The sequence below is a fragment of the Mya arenaria genome, chromosome 13, assembly GCF_026914265.1.
Source record: "Mya arenaria isolate MELC-2E11 chromosome 13, ASM2691426v1".
NCBI lineage: Eukaryota > Metazoa > Mollusca > Bivalvia > Myida > Myidae > Mya > Mya arenaria.
Genome location: NC_069134.1, coordinates 913,725 through 937,704, shown reverse-complemented (window position 1 = coordinate 937,704; position 23,980 = coordinate 913,725). Strand labels below are relative to the sequence as shown.

Sequence of the window (23,980 nt, the reverse complement as noted above, 5' to 3'; positions counted from 1 at the left end):
TGGTAACAAGTAACTAGCTATCGTTAAAACAGCTTGTTATTTATGTCGGGTCAAACTACTAGACCTATCAGATTTACGGGTGATCTCAAACCCAGCCGAGCTATCCGACGTCAAAACTCAAGCTCGTGATCCGGTGTGTGTATGTCAGCTTATTTATAATCGCAGTTTGGCCTTGCCCATTCGGCGAGTGCTCAGAGTAGATTGTTATTCATTTTATTTTTTGGAGCATAGTGCGCAGATAGAATGTAACCCTGGTTAGAGATACCCTGTTTCTTTAACGTGCACCAGTGTATAGCACTGCACACGGGACCCCCATTTAACGTCCCTCCCTCCTGGAAGACGATTAGTTTTTTTAGTGGTCCGGTGGGAAATCGAACCTGCGACCTCTGGATTTACAGTCAAGTGTGTTACCACTTGATCACAAATCCCCTCCTGATTCCGAAAGAAACGCTGTTTATATAGAAAACAGGAGATGCCCACATGGTCCAAACTGACTAATGGCGGCCGGACCGGTGAAACGTCCGACCAATCACCGGAGTACCGGTGAAACGCTAACCAATTGCGGAGGACCGCCCTGGCAGAATACAAGGACCGGTAAGGGGCGATACTATATCCCGTCCGCCCGGTTAGCTCAATAGGTAGAGCGTCGGACTGAATCGCACAACCGGGGTTCGATTCCCGGGCGGACCAGGTCACTTATGTTGTGATTGGTTATGAAATCCTTTCTACGACCATTCGCACTGTACCACTACCCCTGGCATGTACAGAAGTTATCAGTTCCTTGCAGAGGTGAAGACACCTAGTACTGGTTCTGCCCATGATAGGTGTGCGGTGGTTGAACTGTCACTTCAATGTGCTCACGCCGGGATCCGGAGTATAAACTACTAACACCACCAGATACTATATCACGGTCTCTCCTCGTAAAATCCGGTCTTATCCGGTCTCATAATTTCCGGTTCATAACTTATGGCCCCAGGCAACGCATTGTAGTGCCGATGTTTGTTAAACTACTTTGACAATCTTATTTGCTTTTATATGTAACAAAATGGGATAAGATATATAACAATATGTTTTAATTTATGCAATTTGTTATATGTGTAAACTATTGCAATTTGTTAAAGGTGAAGAGAAAGATGCGATGGCAATACAAATGCTCATGTTTTTATATAAGCAAAATATTGAGGACGGCTAGAGTATGCAGTCACTTAAAATTGCACCTTTAAAATTATGTTACGTCAACTTCAACTTTAAGCTGAAAATTGATATAATAAAAGAAATTAGTTCAGTGATTTAAGTAAGGAACACATTACGTCTCCATTTTTGTTTATCTTTTTCATTGAATTAATAAGAATTCGACTTTTTAATTCGAATTTCGTCATTATAACACAACTTAAGCAGAATATATTTTATTTGTAAACTGGAACTTTGCAATGACACTTTGACTGTTTAAGAAATCTGATGCCTAATTAATTATTTATTTTTAAATTTGGTTATATGATATTATCGTATTATTGTTTTAACTGGTCTTCATCTGTCTAGAAAAAAAATTAAAAAAATATTCGTTTCCTAAAGAAATTCGCGATCGACAGCGTTATCTGGTATCCCTAAGTCTTTCAAAACAAAACAAAACATTCTGTTCATGTGAAATGCCAGATATTGTATATTTTATCTTTGCCTTAGTTTATTATTTGTTTTATCGATATAAAATATTAAATAAATGTTGAAATAATTATCATCTTATATATGATGTTTGTTTTCTTAGCACGTTAATCAACTGTACTCTTTTGTAATCCTATTACTCACGCGGTCATTCCCGATGCCCGATAGCTACTTTACGATTTTGAAAACAGAGACCGGATGAGACCGGGACCGGGAAATAGTATCGCCCACCGGTAAGGCGGTACTCCCGCCTCCGTAGTCTAGTGGTTAAGGCATCCGCATACGGAGCGGGAGGTCGTGGGTTCGATCCTGGGCTGCGTCATACCAAAAGACGTTAAAAGTTGGTACAAGTAGCTCCCTTGCCTGGCACTCGGCATTTAAAGGATAGTGCTTGGAAAAGTGGTGTACTCAGTACTGGTTCAAACCAGGAAAGTTGTACCCCGTGTATCGGTGCTTTACACCGAGCACGTTAAAGAACCAAGAGGTCTGTTCGCAAAGGGCTAGGGTATCGCAACCGGATCTCTTGAATCTCACTTTGTTTCTTCAAGTCTTCCAATGTCTGGATTTGACTGCGAATTGCTGTCACTTCTTTCTCATGTCACTTATGGCATTTAAACACAATTTAAGTCGTGATGGTGTCACGGCGGGGTCAAGCCATAATGCAGGCAATGGGCGCGGGCAGACCTTGATAAACTCTAAATAAACAAATACTCTCTAGTGCCATGACGGTTTGTTTACAAGTCTAAAATAAAACTTTAAGACATAAAATCGATAGCGAAGAGGCTCAAAATAAAAATAAGTATTATAGAACAACTAGATGAATCAATAGGGTTTATCTAATTAAGAAGATGAAACAGTTATACTTAACAATACAGAAACATTCAACGCGTATATGTAAGGTGGGTGAAGAACCCCACTTGTATGTACAACAGAAATAAAATGATGGAATTTAAACAGACATGCCCTACGGTTAAGTGTTACGATAAACTATCAATTTATATAACATATTTATAGTCTTTACATATATCTCACTACTGTATATTAGTTCAATAGAAATATGTCAAGTAAATGTCAAGGTAAGTAACCTGTAAATAACATGGTCATTACAATTCAATAAGTAAATAATGCATGTCCATGGTTTAAACAGGTACAGTAGCACTTTCTGTCAACGTCCATGTTTTTGTCTCATGATTCTCTGTAACTCCCGCTTGTTCGGTTTACCAGTGTACGTTCTCGGATAGTCGGTCACTATCTCGATCAATTGCGGCCCCTCCGTACTATAAGCCTCAATAACCGGTGTGACGTAGTTGTCCTTGTAGAAGTCGTCGATGTCCTTAGCCGTCAGCGTTCTACCTGGCTTTGGAAGTACGCATGCGCAAGCAATAACGAATATTGTGTCATCGGGAATGGACACAACGATGACGTCAAGCACATCCGGGTGGTTTTTTATAAACGCCTCTAATGTAGAAGGGACAATGTAATTCCCGGCTTGCAGTATTATTTCGGACTTGCGGCCGTTGACCACAAGCTTGCCATCTGATGTTACATACCCGATATCGTCGGTGTCAAACCAGTGTTGGATGTCCAATACAGCCCGGGTTTTCTCTGGGTCGCCATAGTAATGCAAAAAAAGAGACGGTGACCGGATGTAGATCGAACCCACTTGTCCCCTCGGTAAGACCTTACAACTGTCATCTATAACTTTTATTTCCACACCACTGTGTGGCGTTCCTGCGCAGTGGTTGATGAAGTCGGCTTTGTTACAGACGTGAATTGAAGAGCAGAATCCGCATTCAGACGACCCGTACGTGTTTGTGACGGCCTTGGTGAATAGGCCGATGGCATCCATACATACAGCCGCTATAGGGAGACTGCCTGTGTGGACGTTCTTTAGTTGAAGGCGGGGGGTGTCTTCCGCTTTGGCAATGTCGATGAGTCCAACTATCGTTGCTGGCTGAAGGCCGCCAACGTTACACTGCTCCCTAATCATCACTTCATATATAACTTCACAGTGTTGTACCATATTGGAGAACGCCAAGGTCTTAGTCACAGTCTTGACGCCGTCATGGAGGTATGAGTACGGGAAACCCCCGATCCAGGACATGCGGCGCTCGTTATATATACAGTCCCCGTCCTCATATCCAATGGCTTCCTTAAGCTGCTGACCGAGGAGCATGGCTGTGTGGTGGGACTGTGGGACGTACTTAGACTCCCCGGTAGAACCAGAAGTAGGGAAGAAAGCGATCGTGTCTTCGGCGTCTAGATACGGCAGTTGCACGTCCTCATTGTTCTGATCGATGAAGTTCCCTAGCAATGGCAAGGACAAGTTCTCCGCATGGTGCGTGGAAATCAGATATTGTAAGCTAGGAACATCGCTCGTTACTTTTCCAGCATCACTAACTTCACTGATGAGGTTCATACAGCTCTTCAGAATTATTTCCCCTTCCCCTGGATTTAAAACCAGTACCTTCGCTCCCAGTTTCTTCAGAGTCTCTTTTACGTCGCGTCCATCTTTTTGATGTACCATAATGTTCGCAATTATTGCGCCGGCACAGATAACCCCGAAAATACTGATCAGGCAGTCGAGATCATTCGGTAAGCAGGCAGCAACAACATCCCCTTTCCTTACTCCAAGTTTGACCAATGACCGAGCCAAAGCCAGAGATCGTGCGTTCAACTCCTCAGCAGAAATAGCGACACGTTCACCGTCAGGGCTGATAAAGACGTACACCTCCCTGTCCCCATGTTGTCTTGCCTGGAGCACTAACCTGTCCCGTACTGTCTCGTAATGGTTTTGAAAAGACGACGGTGAGTGAAGGTAACTAACGCTCGCCATCGCTGCAAACACAGTGTCTGTGAATGATGATTTAGGTCGCAATATGCTCTACATACTTTCACTGATACCAGATGTTTAACTAAGGCAAACATGTATAATATGCATCTTCGTGATAGCTTGATAGTAAAGGTTAGAAAGGGGTATTAGTATGTAGGATACGAACGAAGTATGCCACAGGTCAAGCTCGAATCTTACATACTATAATTTGTTAGGCAAACAAAATGTTTGTTTCCGATGAACACGTTATGGCCCCGTAGGTAGGCATTTATTTGTGTGTGTTTTTATTTTTATTAAATTTTTATATGCATTGGATAATTCGTTTGTACGTACAAAAATAGTCCTATTTCAGTATATATGTCATCTTTTGAGATGGTTTATGTATGTATTTTACCTAACAGTAAATACAGGTACTAATATCAAACAGTCTATTCAAAGAAATTCACAAAAAAGAATGAACAGCAATAAATAGGATAGGTTAACTATAAACTTTTTAGGAATTTTAAAATCGCTCTCCACTATTGTGTTTGCTTTTAGCTCTAACCCTAAATAACCCTTATCTTACCAAACTTAACTAAAACATGGAACCTATAAAGAATAATAACTTCCAAAGTGAATATTGAAGTATATCGACGCGAATTAGAAATCGCAGAGTATATAAGTTTCAAATTTTATTTACATGTACATGTATGATAAACCAGAATGTTGTAGACCCATGAGGCATTTTAGTGCACAATGGTGACAAATACAAATAATATGTACGTGTACTGGGCGAGTACCTAAATCGGAACAGTACCTAAATATGGAACACCAATTATAAAAGTGTTTTTCCGATTGAGATCAGTTTATTTACGATTCTAATCAATAAAGATGCTTGCTTCAGATACAAGTTCTAAAGAACACGATTCTCCGGTAAGTATTTCAAATACTGCGACCATTTTAAGTTCTTCATGTTCAAATGTCAATACATGGCTCGTGGGGAAAGACTAAAATCATAAAATTTTACTGACAAAAATGACAAAAAAAGACAAGCTGGAAATAACATAAATTATTAATTTACTTAAACAAAACATGGAGCAATAATTTTAAAAGAGTACAGAAAAATAAATAACAGATTAATACTGTTCCATATTTAGGTACTCCGAGGATGAAAATGGCAGTCCTTGATTGTGCGGCTAATAGAGTACTTTTCATGCAGATTGGTAGTATCTTGAAAAATGTAATTTATATCAACCAATTGGTCTTGAATCCTAGTATGCTGATGGAAAAAGTGCCAAAAGTGTTCCGATTTAGGTACTCACCCAGTACGGTAACATATTAACTTATACATTTTATATAAAATTAGATTAAGAACATGTATACATTGATAAATCGATTGTTCGAGAAATTTTACTCTTACTTTCTGGGCTTACAAAACATCCTCCCTTTCAATCTTAATGCGAAAATGTAATAACCGACGATACATATTTAATATCACAATCCCAGACTGATGATATTTGTTATCCATCGATATCACTATCCCAGACTGATGATATTTGTTATCCATCGATATCACTATCCCAGACTGATGATATTTGTTATCCATCGATATCACTATCCCAGACTGATGAGTTGTGTTCACCATCACCATCCCCGACCGACGATACATATTTACCACGAGTATCCCATACTGACGATAGGTGTTTACCATCACCATCCCAGACTGACGATATGTATTTACCATAACCATCACAGATTAACGATAGCTGTTTACCATCACCATTCCCGAACGACGATACATTTTTATCATTAGCATCCCAGAATGACGATTTGTGTTTACCATCACCATCCCAGACGACCGTGTTGTTAACCGTCAAATCCACGAACGACGATACATATTTTCCATCACCACAGACGATAGGTGTTTACCACCCCCATCCAAGACTGACGTTAGTTGTTTACCATAAATATTTCTGAATGAAGATATTTATTTACCACCCTCATCCACATTGACGATAGGGGAACAATCACCACCCTCAACTAACTCTAGGAGTTTACCAACACCATCCCAGACTGACGATTTTTGTTAACCAACACCACCCCAGACTGACGATTTTTGTTAACCAACACCACCCCAGACTGACGATTTTTGTTAACCAACACCATCCCAGACTGACGATTTTTGTTAACCAACACCACCCAGACTGACGATTTTTGTTAACCAACACCACCCCAGACTGACGATTTTTGTTAACCAACACCACCCCAGACTGACGATTTTTGTTAACCAACACCACCCCAGACTGACGATTTTTGTTAACCAACACCATCCCAGACTGACGATTTTTGTTAACCAACACCACCCCAGACTGACGATTTTTGTTAACCAACACCATCCCAGCCATCCCAGACTGACGATTTTTGTTAACCAACACCACCCCAGACTGACGATTTTTGTTAACCAACACCATCCCAGCCATCCCAGACTGACGACTTTTGTTAACCAACACCATCCCAGACTGACGATTTTTGTTAACCAACACCATCCCAGACTGACGATTTTTGTTAACCAACACCATCCCAAACTGACGACTTGTGTTAACCATCACCATCCCAGACTGACGATTTGTGTATACCATCACCATCCCGGACTGACGATTTGTGTTTACCATCACCATCCCGGACTGACGATTTGTGTTTACCATCACCATCCCGGACTAACGATATGTGTTTACCATAAATCCCTGACTGACGATAGGTGGTTACCATCACTATCCCAGACTGACGATAGGTGTTTACCATCACCACCCCAGACTGACGATATGTGTTTACCATCACTATCCCAGACTGACGATATGTGTTTACCATCACCACCCCAGACTGACGATATGTGTTTACCATCACTATCCCTGACTGACGATAGATGTTTACCATCAATATTCCTGACTGACGATATGTGTTTACCATCACTTTCCCTTACTGACGATAGATGTTTACCATCACTATCCCTGACTGACGATAAATGTTTACCATCACTATCCCTGACTGACGATATGTGTCCACCATCACTATCCCAGACTGACGATACGTGTTTACCATCACCATCCCAGACTGACGATAATTGTTTACCATCACCATTCCAGACTTACGATAGTTGATTGCCATCAGTATCCCTGACGGACGATATGTGTTTACCATCACTATCCCAGACCGACGGTCTTATTTTATAATAATAATAATATTATTATTATTATTTTAATTATTATTATTACAAAAGAAAAAATAATAGTAATAATAATAACATTAATATTAATTAAATAATAATAATAATTATTATTATTATTATTATAAATTTATCTTCCTCTTAACTTAATGGACTTGAGAAAACGTCTGCAGTGCCCGTTATACGGCCGGGTTTAAAGGAGACAGCTGACAAGTGTAAACAGTGTTTATTCATTTGCATATTAACTATATGCAGTTTTGATTGAATGAATAAAAATCATATTATCATTGCAAGTAATTAACATTGTAACAAACATGTATAATAATAATAATATTAATAATAATAATCATAATAACCATAATTATAGTAATGTGAGTTTTGGATAAAATCTAAAAGAAACAACAATGCAATACGGAAAGTTATACAATAACATTGGTACGCTGGAGATGTTTAACTATGAGTACATTTGGAAATACTTTCCGTCTCAAATGAATGACGACCGGATAAACGACAAACTTCGTTTCAAACATTTTCTTTTGTTATAAAATGTTTGGTATTTGCATGCATACCTATTGATTCAATCGAACCCAGCCTTACAGGTCAAAGGAGACGCCGACAATGTGGTCCAAAAGAATCATTAGGCTTATAAAATATCACACATCAATTTGATTATCAATAGAAAACGGCATGAGGTTAATCTTCAAACATGTTTCATAGCGGCCTTTATTTAAAATGGTTCAGCGATAAAGTGAGCCTCCGCCGTAATTCACTATTGAACGTTACTATGGTAACTGGAATGAAATCGATGCACTGGCAGAGACCACGACGCTGCCATTTTGCGACATTCGGAGAAAATATATCTAAGTAGGTAAATGTATGTAATCACTAGTTTTCGGGAGACGTAGGGACATTGCGTGTATATAAATCTAATGAAAGGCTTATGGAAGATACGAACAGGCTCGATCAATTTCTAACCTAACAAACAATTCTGCGGGGATAATCGTTAACCTGGCCGTTCTCGTCAATGTAATACTTGGTGTAAAAATAGCGCAAAATGAGAGGCTGCAAAACACCACGTGTGCTTAAAACAAACTTGAAAGTGTAGTTACATGTATATGTAAAAGTTGTAGTTGATTTTAAAAGCCGTTTGCGATTTTTTTAAACAATGAAACTCGCTTAAAGCACACTTCTCCGTTCTTTTGAGATGCCATTTAAAAACGTGTACAATGTGTACGTACACATACTGGTATGACGTAGCTCACAAAAAGTAGTCAACATTATCACATACCCGTATATTAAAGTACAACGTTTCTCGTTTTCTCTTATAATGTGTCTTTCTTTGAAAGTTTAAACATGATCTATCAAAATTTTACATAAATCTACTATAATGCAACAAACATGGAGAACATTTCAAAATACAAAATGATTGCTAGGAGTCAAGTGCCGATATCGGTGAACATTAGAGGTTTCCCTTAACTAGGTCAAAGGTTCTCAGTATGTATATTATATGTAATTTAAACGTTTTATTGTGCAGCTACTATTATTTGATATGATAAAGGTTATACGGGTATGAAAAGAAAGATTGGTGACGGTGAAAGCTGAGTGAGTTCCCTTGTTCTAGCTGCCAAAAGTGAAATAAAGAATATACAAATGAAGTTTACAGCATAATGTTACGAACTTAAATTAATATAAAACATTAAAATCAAAATTATGGTTTTGGCAAAACTGTACGTTTGAAAAAAATTAAGCAAAACATTACATAGACCTCGTGCAGATCTCCCATTACAGCACGAGGTTTCACCCCAAACTTTCTAACCACTGTAATAAGCTGTTTATGCTGCAATTAAACAAAATCACGTGTTATTTTCAATTATTTATCATTTTAATCTATTTTTAATTAAAATGTAAAAAAGGATACATAAAAATGTATGCACGTCTGATACAAAGTAGATAAACATCAACACAATCACATGTAATAACACCCTTGACGTAAATATAGTTAAAAAATGAGCAACTATACATGTATGGTTAAACAAGGCTATGCATTATTGAATAGCTGGTATGACGTTTTCTAAAAATAGTACCAGTGACCTTGGCAGTGACTTATTTTGCTGCGCATACCCAGTTCCCTCTGCATTGTTGATGTCATATCATATTGGCTACGTTACATATATATATATATATATATATGAATAGCCTGGCTACCGAATATGTGTAATATACGCTAGGATCCTCTTGATTTTTCTCAAGACCCATTATAAGTCAATCTCCTGCGCAGTGATCTCCCCTGACACGCAGATTAGAGATCTGCCACCATCAGCAAGTGTACCTGGATTTCAGTATAAACCTTTTTTAAAATGTTTTTCTTCTCTCTTTTTGGATTCTTTTTACCAAATTTCAATTATTCAAGGTGCATTGAAGTTAAAATACAAAATCAATCTGTTAATCTAATGATAATTTACCGATATGATATATGGTCAGGTGGTTTGCATGGTGGCAGTGGTGAGTGTAAGGGAAGTATCACTGCATGGCGTTTCCGATTAGTATGAAATATGCCAATCTAAGGGACTTCTAGCCGATACGAAAATTAATCACTGCCATACAACTATAATACTGGTAGACATAGGGTCGGGACAGGGTCGGGACATAGACCCAGGGTCGGGACATAAGGTCGGAATAACGGCAAGTATCCACAGCAACACTGACCTTCTACTTTCAAAATAGGAACATAATCTAATATTGCAAACTACTAAATCCTGGCCGAATTTAGCAATGGTATTCGGAATCAGTTGTGATGGAAACACATATGCACGAAAACTAAGGTTGGTTGTAAAAGGACAATGATATTGGATCGATTTTTATCTTCAACGAAACGAAAGGACTTTTGGGAAAAAAACAAGTATGACATTATCATCAAGTTCATATTAAGCCAATAACGATATATTTGATTGATGAATTTCATAACATTGGTATAGATGCCTTTAAATTCCCCAGTGCTGTGAAATATACAAGTATTTCCGAATTATGAATCCACACTTTCTTAAGGTATATTAAGACGCATATTGAGTTAAAACTCTTATTTTACAAAAACATAAAAAGCATTGTTACCAAGGCATTTTTTTTAAACCTGCCATTGATATCTACGTTATGAGTAAACCGGTATTTTCATTTTGCAAAATATGAATTATCTGAGGAGAAAGTTGCGTTAATAGATTACTGAGGATGTCACGAACAAAGATAATCGGCACACTCCCCCGACAAAAGGAAAATCAATGAACAAGATACACTTTCTGATTTCAGAGGGACTGTACCAATACTTCCCATCCTGCAACACTCTTTCAAAACTTCCAACAAATGCGTCTTGCATTATTCACGTGGGTTAACGATACACCATGAGTTCCGGACATTAAGGTTAATCTTATTTTACAACGATTGGAAACGTTAGATTAACTTCGTACGATATTGCGCGGGAGTATGGTCCTGTGTTAGTGTGGGGGGGGGGGGGGGCGAAAGGCCCGGAGAAATCCCACTTGTCCGGCTTGGTGACTACCAATTACACTCACATATGCCCAGGTCAGGAATCGAACTAAAGTGAAGAAGAAGAAGAGCGTGCACTTACCGGACACAGGTCATTATACCTTTTAAAGATAAACTTAGGGAAAAGATAAAACGCCAGGATGTATGAGCTGGTACTTGCAAGTCTTGCTGTTGAGAATGTTGATGAATACGTATTTCGGATTAAGTTCAAGTTCGGACCATATACACAGAAAAATCTGATTTGCAATCAAGATTTAGTTGACTTATAAATTTAACGGAATTTAAAATACCAACAAGTGTTAATATTTCATCAAATTTTAAAACAATTAACTTCAGAACGGTATGAACTATTTTAAAATCCAAGCTGCGATTTGGTGCAGTTCATCTCTATTTTGTCTTACTTCAAAACAACAATATATGCATTTTCTCTAGTCAAATATGAAATCTTTTTTGTCGCATTTATTGTTCCTTTAAGAAAAAGGGAAGTATGTTACTTTCCCAATGTTTAGACTTCAGGTGCAAAAGTGCCAAAAGAGTTCAAGCTTAAATTTGATTTATTTCGTTTCCCTGGAAACAGGATGGGAGAAAAGGCGAATGTATCAATTGCCGTCATGGAAGACAGATGTTTCCTTAACCTCGATTCAAATATTTCACGAAAACTCGGTAAACATCGTTTCCGCAAAATATTTCGCATAAAGAGACATTTATCTTTCACATACACTAACAGTGTCACAACGTCAACTTTCAAAACGCCGCAGTGTAATTCTTTTTGGTACGGATTGCGTTTTTATTTTAAAGAAAGACAATGCTGAAGTTGCTAGCAGTGATGGGGTTTGGAAATATATGAAAGATTCAAAATGCTACTATAACATGTAAAAAGACAATACAAATTATGCTACATAAGTTAGAGCCTCAATTTTTATTTAAACTATTTTTAACTTCTCTGATTTGTTGTTCATATTCCCTTCAAAATGTGTTTCTTCATAATATCAAAAAAGATGAATCATTTCCAACAATGTGATAGGATCGTCAAAAATGTACAAAGTATTGGACTGTCATTGCGATATTATAATAGCAACATTTGCCTCGTAACAATTAAGTTTATAAATGTGCATATAAATTTAACTACACACGTACTATCCCTAACAAATTTCTAGTTATTGATCCAAACGGGAAAACAGCAACACATGTCCCGTCAAATGTTTGGAGAGCGGCGCCAGGGTAAACATCCCCCGCCACCCTGCACTCCTACCGGAATCCATAGTCGGAGGGAACACTAGCCACTGTCTCCAGGTTCGAAGTCCCGGCGGTAAGAACACTAGTCACTGTCTCCAGGTTCGAAGTCCCGGGGGAGGGAACACTAGCCGCTGGCCCCGGTCGAGGGAACGGTGGGTGACGAGTCCCTGGAGGGCGTCCCTTGGGAGCGCTGGATCAGCTGCTCTATTGGGATCATCTTGTTAGTCGCTTTTTCCGGAAGTTCCCCGCAGTCATTGGCACTGGAGTTACTCCGAAGATCTAGGAACTTATTGGAAGTGGAATCACTATTGAAATTGTTCAGGGGTTCGTTTGCTGTTTCAAATGTTGGAATGGAGGATGATGTGTGAAAGGAATGGTCATTTTCCTCGGACGGAGTGGCGTCCAGTGAAAAAGAACAAAAGTAATTATCGTCGTTTTCCAAATTATCTGATGGACTGGTGTCCGTCTGCCACGTGATGATTCCGTGAATATCTGCATTTTGCCAAATATTGGCCTTGCCGTCATTGAAAGCACTGATAGCAATGCTGTCACTGAATAATATCTCATCCTCAGATTTATCGAATGTATTTAATTGGCTATCATCGGTATAGGAGTCTGATGACTGTTGTTTTAAAGGTCGCTGTTGAGCCGTGTTTGATTCATGCATAATATTCTCGTAGTTACCCGTTTTGATTGACTTTTCTATCAGATTATTATTTTTCCCAACATTAACACTGTTCTTCTTATCAGCAGTTACGTTAAAATTGTCCATGTTATCATAGGAGTTCACTTTTGGCTGAAACAATGGTCTCTTATCACCCGCCCTGTCACTAGTTGCCGATGAGCCGGGCATCGCCCCACTGTTCCCAGACTCACGAGAAGACTGACCGTATTTGATGTTGGTAACGCGTGGATGGCCGGTGTCCATGTTGTTGTCGGACGCGTTTCTCGTGAATGCTTCCTTTTTCAGGATGGATTTGGGTGGCTGTGGGTTGAGAAGGGAGGGCGAAGAGCGGCGGATCCCGGGGTCTAGGGCCGCTCCGAGGCTAAGGGGAACAAGGCAGTGGGTCACGGCGGAGGTTCCTGTAAAGCAATAAACTGGTTAAGTGTGTGTTTTCCTTTCTTGTCATATACATGATAGTTTGGATAGTAAAATTGGAAATACCTTAAATGATTGAATTAAAAAATATCTATTGTTATAGCTCTTAACTTCAAGATAATAATCAGAATATATCTAGTAATCAACAATGTTGTCATAAACCGTCTCGGGTTCCACACAAAAAAAACGGCAAGGACATATGTGAAACAACGTATTCTAAATCAGATGATCCTAAACTCTTACTATGTATTCATTCAAAACAAAATATCTCATAAAAGTATTACAAAAGGGGCTTATTTGTATTCTAAATCATGTGAGAATACGCCTGTTTTGGCTGTTTATCTATCTACATGACATGTTTTGACATTTACAAACAAGGAAACATGTACTACACATAACACATAACAATATTCATATTTTCTGCACCAGTCCAATATACTCTTCAAACGTGCAATTCATTTGGACGACAGTGTATATATATGGCTTTGAATTCATGACTCATGAACACAAAATGACATGGAGTATGAGAAATATATAACACCTTAGTTGGTAAACTATCGCCAATAGTATGGTGGACTAGTGACAGCATGGTTCATACACACAGGAAATAAGTTGCTGGTGTGACCACATTCAGCGCGTAAAACATGTACACTAAGAACTTCCCGCTCACGTTCAACACGTGTCATGAATAAGGATTCAACAGTTCTTAGACATTCAGTTCCGTAAATAGCACTGTACAGATTATCCTGTCAAAATATGTATATAAGAAACGATCATTACGCATCATAAATTTACTGTTAGTAACTTTGCAAACGAAAAAGTCAGGAACATTTGAGGGAACATTGTTAACACAAGATAAACACCAAAAGCAAAGAACAAGCGGACAAAAAGCTTTGGGGCAGACAGTTTGGCTGAACTTAAAGATAAAAACGTCCCTGTGTGTTGTCTGCTGAAATGTGTCCTCATCACTAGCACTAACCCAAAGAGCGACACTTTTGGATCGGCCCTCATAAATCATTGTCAAATTTCGTCTTAAAAGAGAAAAGAGTTAAATGATCGATGATTGTATAAGAACTACATAGAAATTGTTGCTTTATATTTGTTGAACATTATGTGTTAACGAGATATGACAAACGGATGCTACACGGTCTGATATGGAGAGCATGTTTCGAGGATTGCAATACACACGGTTCAGCAAACTGTACACAAGGCACAGAGAGGGTCACACCATCGACTTAATAACCTGTGTAGACTCCAAACTATCTAACATATAACACGGAACGCTTCAGTTCAGCAAAAATCTTTCATCTGCAAAAGAAGTTGTTACATGTTACTACAAATTCGAGTTATTCAATATGCATTTTGTTCTGTTTGTACAATTAAACAAAATGATCAATGTTCCGACCGACTGATGCGGGATGCTATGCGTTATCATTGTCGAACCTCTGATGAATGGGAATGGAGTATTGTTGCTCAATAGATAATCAACAACGCAGTCCCAACTATGGTCTCGAGGTCTGTTAAAGAAAATGCAGCTGACTGTGTGTTGCAATGGTTCTTATGTAACGCAATAAACAAGGTATCAATGGTTGAATGTAACGCAATAAACAAGGTATCAATGGTTGAATGTAACGCAATAAACAAGGTATCAATGGTTGAATGTAATGCAATAAACAAGGTATCAATGGTTGAATGTAATGCAATAAACAAGGTATCAATGGTTGAATGTAATGCAATAAACAAGGTATCAATGGTTGAATGTAATGCAATAAACAAGGTATCATCAATGCCAGTTTGCCTGGCCTGTGTATTTGCAATGGTTGAATGTAATGCAATAAACAATGTATCAATGGTTGAATGTAATGCAATAAACAAGGTATCAACAATGCCAGTTTGCCTGGCCTGTGTGTTTGCAATGGTTGAATGTAATGCAATAAACAAGGTATCAACGATGCCAGTTTGCCTGGCCTGTGTGTTTGCAATGGTTGAATGTAATGCAATAAACAAGGTATCAACGATGCCATTGTATAGATATGGATTTGTGGTCATATTAATGGTGAAAGATAAATATGGATTTGTGGACAAGTTTATGGTGTTATGCAGATATGGATTTGTGGTCACATTTATGGTGTTATGCAGATATGGATTTGTGGTCATATATATGGTGTTATGTAGATATGGATTTGTGGTCATATATATGATGTTATGCAGATATGGATTTGTGGTCATATTTATGGTGTTATGCAGATATGGATTTGTGGTCATATTTATGGTGTTATGCAGATATGGATTTGTGGTCATATTTATGGTGTAATATAAATATTGATTTGTGGACATATTTATGGTGTATTGTAGTTATTGATTTGTGGGCATATTTATGGTATATTGTAGTTATGGATTTGTGGACATATTTATGGTGTATTGTAGTTATTGATTTGTGGACATATTTATGGTGTATTGTAGTAATGGTTTTGTGGACATATTTATGGTGTATTGTAGTTATGGATTTGTGGACATATTTATGGTGTATTGTAGTTATGGTTTTGTGGACATATTTATGGTATATTGTAGTTATGGATTTGTGGACATATTTATGGTGTATTGCAGTAATGGTTTTGTGAACACAGTTATAGTGTATTGTAGTTATGGATTTGTGGACACAGTTATGGTGTATTGTAGTAATGGTTTTGTGGACATATTTATGGTGTATTGTAGTAATGGTTTTGTGGACATATTTATGGTGTATTGTAGTTAATGATTTGTGGACATATTTTTGGTGTATTGTAGTAATGGTTTTGTGGACATATTTATGGTGTATTATAGTTATGGATTTGTGGACATATTTATGGTGTATTGTAGTAATGGTTTTGTGGACATATTTATGGTGTATTGTAGTAATGGTTTTGTGGACATATTTATGGTGTATTGTAGTAATGGTTTTGTGGACATATTTATGGTGTATTGTAGTAATGGTTTTGTGGACATATTTATGGTGTATTGCAGTAATGGTTTTGTGAACACAGTTATGGTGTATTGTAGTTATGGTTTTGTGGACATATTTATGATGTATTGTAGTTATTGATTTGTGGACATATTTATGGTGTATTGTAGTTATTGATTTGTGGACATATTTATGGTGTATTGTAGTAATGGTTTTGTGGACATATTTATGGTGTATTGCAGTAATGGTTTTGTGAACACAGTTACGGTGTATTGTAGTTATGGTTTTGTGGACATATTTATGATGTATTGTAGTTATTGATTTGTGGACATATTTATGGTGTATTGTAGTTATTGATTTGTGGACATATTTATGGTGTATTGTAATAATGGTTTTGTGGACATATTTATGGTGTATTGTAGTTATGGATTTGTGGACATATTTATGGTGTATTGTAGTTATGGTTTTGTGGACATATTTATGGTGTATTGTAGTTATGGTTTTGTGGACATATTTATGGTGTATTGTAGTTATGGATTTGTGGACATATTTATGGTGTATTGTAGTTATGGATTTGTGGACACAGTTATGGTGTATTGTAGTTATGGATTTGTGAACACAGTTATGGTGTATTGTAGTTATGGTTTTGTGGACATATTTATGGTGTATTGTAGTTATGGTTTTGTGGACATATTAATTGTGTATTGTAGTTATGGATTTGTGAACACAGTTATGGTGTATTGTAGTTATGGATTTGTGGACACAGTTATGGTGTATTGTAGTTATGGATTTGTGGACACAGGTATGGTGCATTGTAGTTATGGTTTTGTGGACATATTTATGGTGTATTGTAGTTATGGTTTTGTGGACATATTAATTGTGTATTGTAGTTATGGATTTGTGAACACAGTTATGGTGTATTGTAGTTATGGATTTGTGGACACAGTTATGGTGTATTGTAGTTATGGATTTGTGGACACAGTTATGGTGTATTGTAGTTATGGATTTGTGAACACAGTTATGGTGTATTGTAGTTATGGATTTGTGGACACAGTTATGGTGCATTGTAGTTATGGATTTGTGGACACAGTTATGGTGTATTGTAGTTATGGTTTTGTGAACATAGTTATGGTGTATTGTAGTAATGGTTTTGTGGACATATTTATGGTGTATTATAGTAATTGTTTTGTGGACATATTTATGATGTATTGTAGTTATGGATTTGTGGACACAGTTATGGTGTATTGTAGTTATGGTTTTGTGAACACAGCTATGGTGTATTGTAGTAATGGTTTTGTGGACACAGTTATGGTGTATCGTAGTTATGGTTTTGTGAACACATTTATGGTGTATTGTAGTTATGGTTTTGTGGACACAGGTATGGTGTATCGTAGTTATGGTTTTGTGAACACAGTTATGGTGTATTGTAGTTATGGATTTGTGGACACAGTTATGGTGTATCGTAGTTATGGTTTTGTGAACACAGTTATGGTGTATTGAAGTTTTGACCTCAATTTTATCTATGAATGCAATACGAAATGCTTGTTTTAGATTTGTATTTCCTTATATATGCTAGACGTCAGAGCTCGTGCAGAAATTCTTATAAGTTAGAAACTCAAAATTGAATTATAATACAAAAATAGATGTTTTTTTCATTGCCTAACAAATTAAAAGAAACATAAATATCTAAATTACGACTATCAAATGTAATAACGTACATTGAATAATTATATGAAAAAGAACACCAAAGACTAGAATGGTTATGCAGGGTAAGTTGACTATAGCGAAAATGAATAGAATGATTGTCATTACAGAATGGAAACGTGAAACCTAGATACGAGAATGGAAACTCTTCAAAGTGCTACATATGACACGGGCATCTAACCCTCATAATAACTTGCTTGTGTTGTCGGTCACATAAACATGACCGTACATGAACCGCTGCCATATAGACATAAACACGACATTCTGCTAAAATATTTAGTTACATTATTATTACACATGTGGTATTTGATAAGAGCATTGATAATAGGTTTTATATCATAATAATAATGACTAAAAGTATCTAACCCTAAATTTAAAACCATAACAAGGATTTCAAGTTTTGCCATTCACACAACGATTGTATCCGTCATTCCAGATAATGCATAAATAAAGAGAAAAAATAAAACAAGTCATGTATATATCAAAGGAGCAGGTTAACTAGATGAACTTCCATGTTCCGTTTCTAAAAACATGTTTGTATAAACTTCACTTTCAGTCACTGGTTTGAATACCGGGTGAAACCGGAACAATGTTGTATTGGAATCCAAAAAAGCTGACTACATTCCTAGTTCAAGGTTTGCATACCGGTTAAACCCTGACCGATCCAAGACAGAAACCCTTATAGGCTGCATACATTACTCGAGGGACGTTCGAATCCAGGTTTTAAACTTGTCCGATTCAAGACAGTTACAACATTACTAGGGGGACGTTCGAATAAAGGTTTTAAACTTGACCGATTCAAGACAGTTACAACATTACTAGTGGGACGTTCGAATAAAGGTTTTAAACTTGACCGATTCAAGACAGTTACAACATTACTAGGGGGACGTTCGAATAAAGGTTTTAAACTTGACCGATTCAAGACAGTTACAACATTACTAGGGGGACGTTCGAATAAAGGTTTTAAACTTGACCGATTCAAGACAGTTACAACATTACTAGGGGGACGTTTGAATAAAGGTTTTAAACTTGACCGATTCAAGACAGTTACAACATTACTAGGGGGATGTTCGAATAAAGGTTTTAAACTTGACCGATTCAAGACAGTTACAACATTACTAGTTCTACGTCCGAAAACAGGTTTTAAACTTGACCGATTCAAGACAGTTACAACATTGCCAGGGGGACGTTCGAATACAGGTTTTAACCTTGACCGATTCAAGACAGTTACAACATTGCTAGAGGGACGCTGGAATCCACGTTTTAAACTTGACCGATTCAAGACAGTAACAACATTACTAGGGGGACGTTGGAATCCACGTTTTAAACTAAACCGAGTCAAGACAGTTACAACATTACTAGGGGGACGTTTGGATTCAGGTTTTAAACTTGACCGATTCAAGATAGTTACAACATTGCTAGAGGGACGTTGGAATTCAGGTTTTAAACTTGACCTATTCAAGACAGTTACAACATTGCTAGGGGGACGTTGGAATTCAGGTTTTAAACTTGACCGATTCAAGACAGTTACAACATTGCTAGAGGGACGCTGGAATCCACGTTTTAAACTAAACCGAGTCAAGACAGTTACAACATTACTAGAGGGACGTTGGAATTCAGGTTTTAAACTTGACCGATTCAAGACAGTTACAACATTGCTAGAGGGACGCTGGAATCCACGTTTTAAACTAAACCGAGTCAAGACAGTTACAACATTACTAGAGGGACGTTGGAATTCAGGTTTTAAACTTGACCGATTCAAGACAGTTACAACATTGCTAGAGGGACGCTGGAATCCACGTTTTAAACTAAACCGAGTCAAGACAGTTACAACATTACTAGGGGGACGTTGGAATTCAGGTTTTAAACTTGACCGATTCAAGACAGTTACAACATTGCTGGAGGAACGTTTGGATTCATGTTTTAAACTTGACCGATTCAAGACAGTTACAACATTGCTAGAGGGACGTTGGAATCCAGGTTTTAAACTTGACCGATTCAAGACAGTTACAACATTGCTAAAGGAACGTTGGAATTCAGGTTTTAAACTTGACCGATTCAAGACAGTTACAACATTGCTAGAGGGACGTTGGAATTCAGGTTTTAAACTTGACCGATTCAAGACAGTTACAACATTGCTAGAGGGACGTTTGGATTCAGGTTTTAAACTTGACTGATTCAAGACAGTTACAACATTGCTAGAGGGACGTTGGAATTCAGGTTTTAAACTTGACCGATTCAAGACAGTTACAACATTGCTAGAGGGACGTTTGGATTCAGGTTTTAAACTTGACCGATTCAAGACAGTTACAACATTGCTAGTGAGACGTTGGAATTCAGGTTTTAAACTTGACCGATTCAAGACAGTTACAACATTGCTATAGGGACGTTTGGATTCAGGTTTTAAACTTGACCGATTCAAGACAGTTACAACATTGCTAGTGGGACGTTGGAATTCAGGTTTTAAACTTGACCGATTCAAGACAGTTACAACATTGCTAGAGGGACGTTTGGATTCACGTTTTAACCTTGACCGATTCAAGACAGTTACAACATTACTAGGGGGACATTGGAATTTAGGTTTTAAACTTGACCGATTCAAGACAGTTACAACATTGCTAGAGGGACGTTTGGATTCACGTTTTAACCTTGACCGATTCAAGACAGTTACAACATTGCTAAGGGGACGTTGGAATACCGGTTAAACCTTACCGAGCCAAGTCGGTTACCCCAATAGGCTGACTACAAGCTAGACCATGGGAACTTGTTTTGTTTTTTGTTCATGTAAGTCACATAAGAATTATTTTATTTTCATAAAACGCTTTTATTGAATGTATCTTCGCAATACATGAAAACATTCATTGGTGAAATAACTAGAGCTATAACATAAGTGATTAATACCCCCGCACTCTGCCCGGACAGATGAATGGTTAAATGTCGTGTTTTTGGAATTAAAAACATGAACATGTTAATAACACTCATCAACATGTCAACCTGAAAATAGTTCAGACCTTTGTTACAAGTAAAGGGCTCCCCATGTGCAGTGTTGCCCATATTGACCAATATTTCTAGAAATAAAATCAGGGGTCCCAACTTTCGGAGAAGTATTTTCCACTAAGTCAGGGGCCATAACCCTTGTTCGACCAAGTAAAATGTCACACCTTTCAAAGTGCACAATCTGACCAACATTCTTATGAAGTTTCATGATTGTAGATTGCATACGTTTTAGCTTCATGCGACAGAGTTGTTTTTAAGGATATTTCTTTACTAAATAAGGGCTATGACTCTTGTTAAACCACATGAAATGTCACACAAATTACAGGTGTACAATTGTCCATGCTTCCTATGACATTTACTGAGTGAAGGCACTGCACGTGACAGAATATGTTTCCGACTTTCTATACTTAGTCAAGGGCCATCACTCTGTCAATACTGTATGAAATATCACACAACTTGCTGAGTGTAGAACTGTGCATGTTGACCAACACTGTGAAGTCTCCTGTGGAGGTCCATGCGACACAATACATTTTAGACCATTTTTTTCCAAGGCAAGGGCCATAACTCTTGTTAGACCGAGTGAAATGACACACAAAGAGCAAATGCACACTTTCCCGTATTGAACAACATTCTTATGAAGTTTCAAGATTGCATGTGCATTTCTTTTGTATCTCATTACGACAAAATATTATTCGGGACGCGAATGAACGTGACGAACGGCAACTGAAATATAGATATATCCGGGGGTATTATTCTAATTTAAGGGGACTTGAAGGGACATTTCTGGGAGCAATACTATGCGTAAAACGTTAGCCTAGCTAAGATGCAATACCATATAGGAGAAGCAAGTAGACAAGCATCATATAGCAACACCCATGTACTAATTGCTCTATACAAAAGCCTATAGATTTTGCACGGCCAGTGACACTCAAAAAGATGGTACCGAGCCACGGTAAATGCTTGAAACCATAAAAGAAAAACAATCGGAGAAAGGTAGTATAAATAATTTTCGAATAATGCAATAAGGTATAACAATATTTTCGTATGGAAAATGATTTGAAAAACATAATCATTTCTTGTTAAATGTTTGACTTATTAAACTTTTCGAATATGCACACATTCATGTATGATGCTGCATTCACGTGAGTGTTTAATATTTATTGATAAGTAGATGAACCAGAATCCTTGGCAACATTTCAAACAACTGCACACTTCTGTGTTAGATATCAGACAACATTTGTACAAGCAAATAGTGCGTGTTTGTCTGAATTATAACTCCCCTAAATTGCGACTGTATCGTGGTTCAAAACGACTGTGTCGTGGTTCATAACGACTGTGTTGTGGTACATATCGACTGTGTCGTGGTACATTACGACTGTGTCGTGGTTCATAACGACTGTGTCGTGGTACATAACGACTGTGTCGTGGTGTGTCGTTGTACATTACGACTGCGTCGTGTTCATAACGACTGTGTCGTGGTACATAATGACTTTTCGTGGTACATAACGACTGTGTCGTGGTACATTACGACTGTGTTGTGGTACATAACGACTGTGTCGTGGTACAAAACGACTGTGCCGTGGTTCATAACGACTGTTTCGTGGTACATTACGACTGTGTCGTGGTTCATAACGACTGTGTCGTGGTACATTACGACAGTGTCGATGTACAAAACGACTGTGTCGTGGTACTTAACGACTGTGTCGTGGTTCATAACGACTGTGTCGTGGTATATAACGACTGTGTCGTGGTACATAACGACTGTGTCGTGGTACATAACGACTGTGTCGTGGTGCATTACGACTATATCGTGGTACATAACGACTGTGTCGTGTTACGTGACGACTCCTTAGTGGTAATAACTGCCTGTTGCCGGGTCACAAACATTTAGAGAAATGCATACAACTTCAAAGATTGTGCTGCAAATAAATAATGAAACAAAATGTGTTCAAATGTAATTCTATTTCTAAATAAATATGTATATGAAATAGTAACATCCAGCCCTCGACAAGCAATAAAATAATATGTATTAAATTAATACATATTATTTTATTGCTTGTCGAGGGCTGGATGTTACTATTACATATGCATATTTATTTAGAAATAGAATTACATTAATGGTTAAACACACGCACACACACACAAGTTTGACATACCTGACTTGGGGTTAGCAATGAGGTGGTAGTTAGCAAGCTTGCGTCCGGTCGAGGGACTGCCATGCAATTTGCTAGCCAGGGACACTGCTTTTCGGAATTTAATTTTTGGTTTCGGTAAGGCTTGCATATCATGAATATTGTCTGTGGAAGAATAAGTCCGTTCTATCACCTCCCCAAAATGGAGGTGCCTCTGGGGTGAGGTCTCCGACCGGTGCCGCTTCAGGCTCCCGCCGTGCGCCCGACCCCCGGGCTCCAGGTCATGTGATCCGTTACCTTTGTAACGACCGTTGCCCTGTAACGGAGGTTGAGAATTTACTCGATGCCAGTTTGCCCGTCTTTCCTCAGCTTTACGGACCTTTGCTATGTTATTGTCTGAGAACACTTCCTCGAAATCACCCACGTGAGCAATACCAAAATTAAGAGGTCTCGTTTTATGATCAAAGTTATCAAGATTGGTGTTTTTGGAAGCGCTGTTAGTGTTACTAATAGTTGATGGCAAACTTGTAAAACTATGAGAATCCCCGAGAGGGTTAACGTATATATTATTCCTTTGATGAGCATCAACATTATTGTGCCAAGGTCGTCCTTTATTGCGTGGACTGGTGGGCAGCTGTGT

At 38.0% G+C, this 23,980-nt stretch overlaps 2 protein-coding genes across 6 annotated transcripts in view; both read right to left on the bottom strand.

Moving 5' to 3' along the window:
• Positions 1–2,824: 2,824 nt before the first annotated feature.
• On the bottom strand, positions 2,825–4,495 carry LOC128213772 (uncharacterized). Its single transcript, XM_052919820.1, has one exon. The coding sequence runs from the start codon at positions 4,493–4,495 to the stop codon at positions 2,825–2,827; it is 1,671 nt and encodes a 556-aa protein (XP_052775780.1).
• Positions 4,496–7,911: 3,416 nt separating this feature from the next.
• The window catches only part of LOC128213625 (potassium voltage-gated channel protein Shab-like), a 108,434-nt gene continuing 92,365 nt past the window's right edge, over positions 7,912–23,980 (bottom strand). For all 5 annotated transcript variants that reach the window (XM_052919592.1, XM_052919593.1, XM_052919596.1 and 2 more), the window contains 2 exons: positions 23,365–23,656; positions 7,912–13,550 (listed from right to left, as the gene is read on the bottom strand). In XM_052919592.1, the coding sequence (XP_052775552.1) occupies positions 12,592–13,550; positions 23,365–23,656 (1,251 nt within the window). In that variant the 3' untranslated portion in view covers positions 7,912–12,591. The remainder of the gene's footprint in view (positions 13,551–23,364; positions 23,657–23,980) is intronic.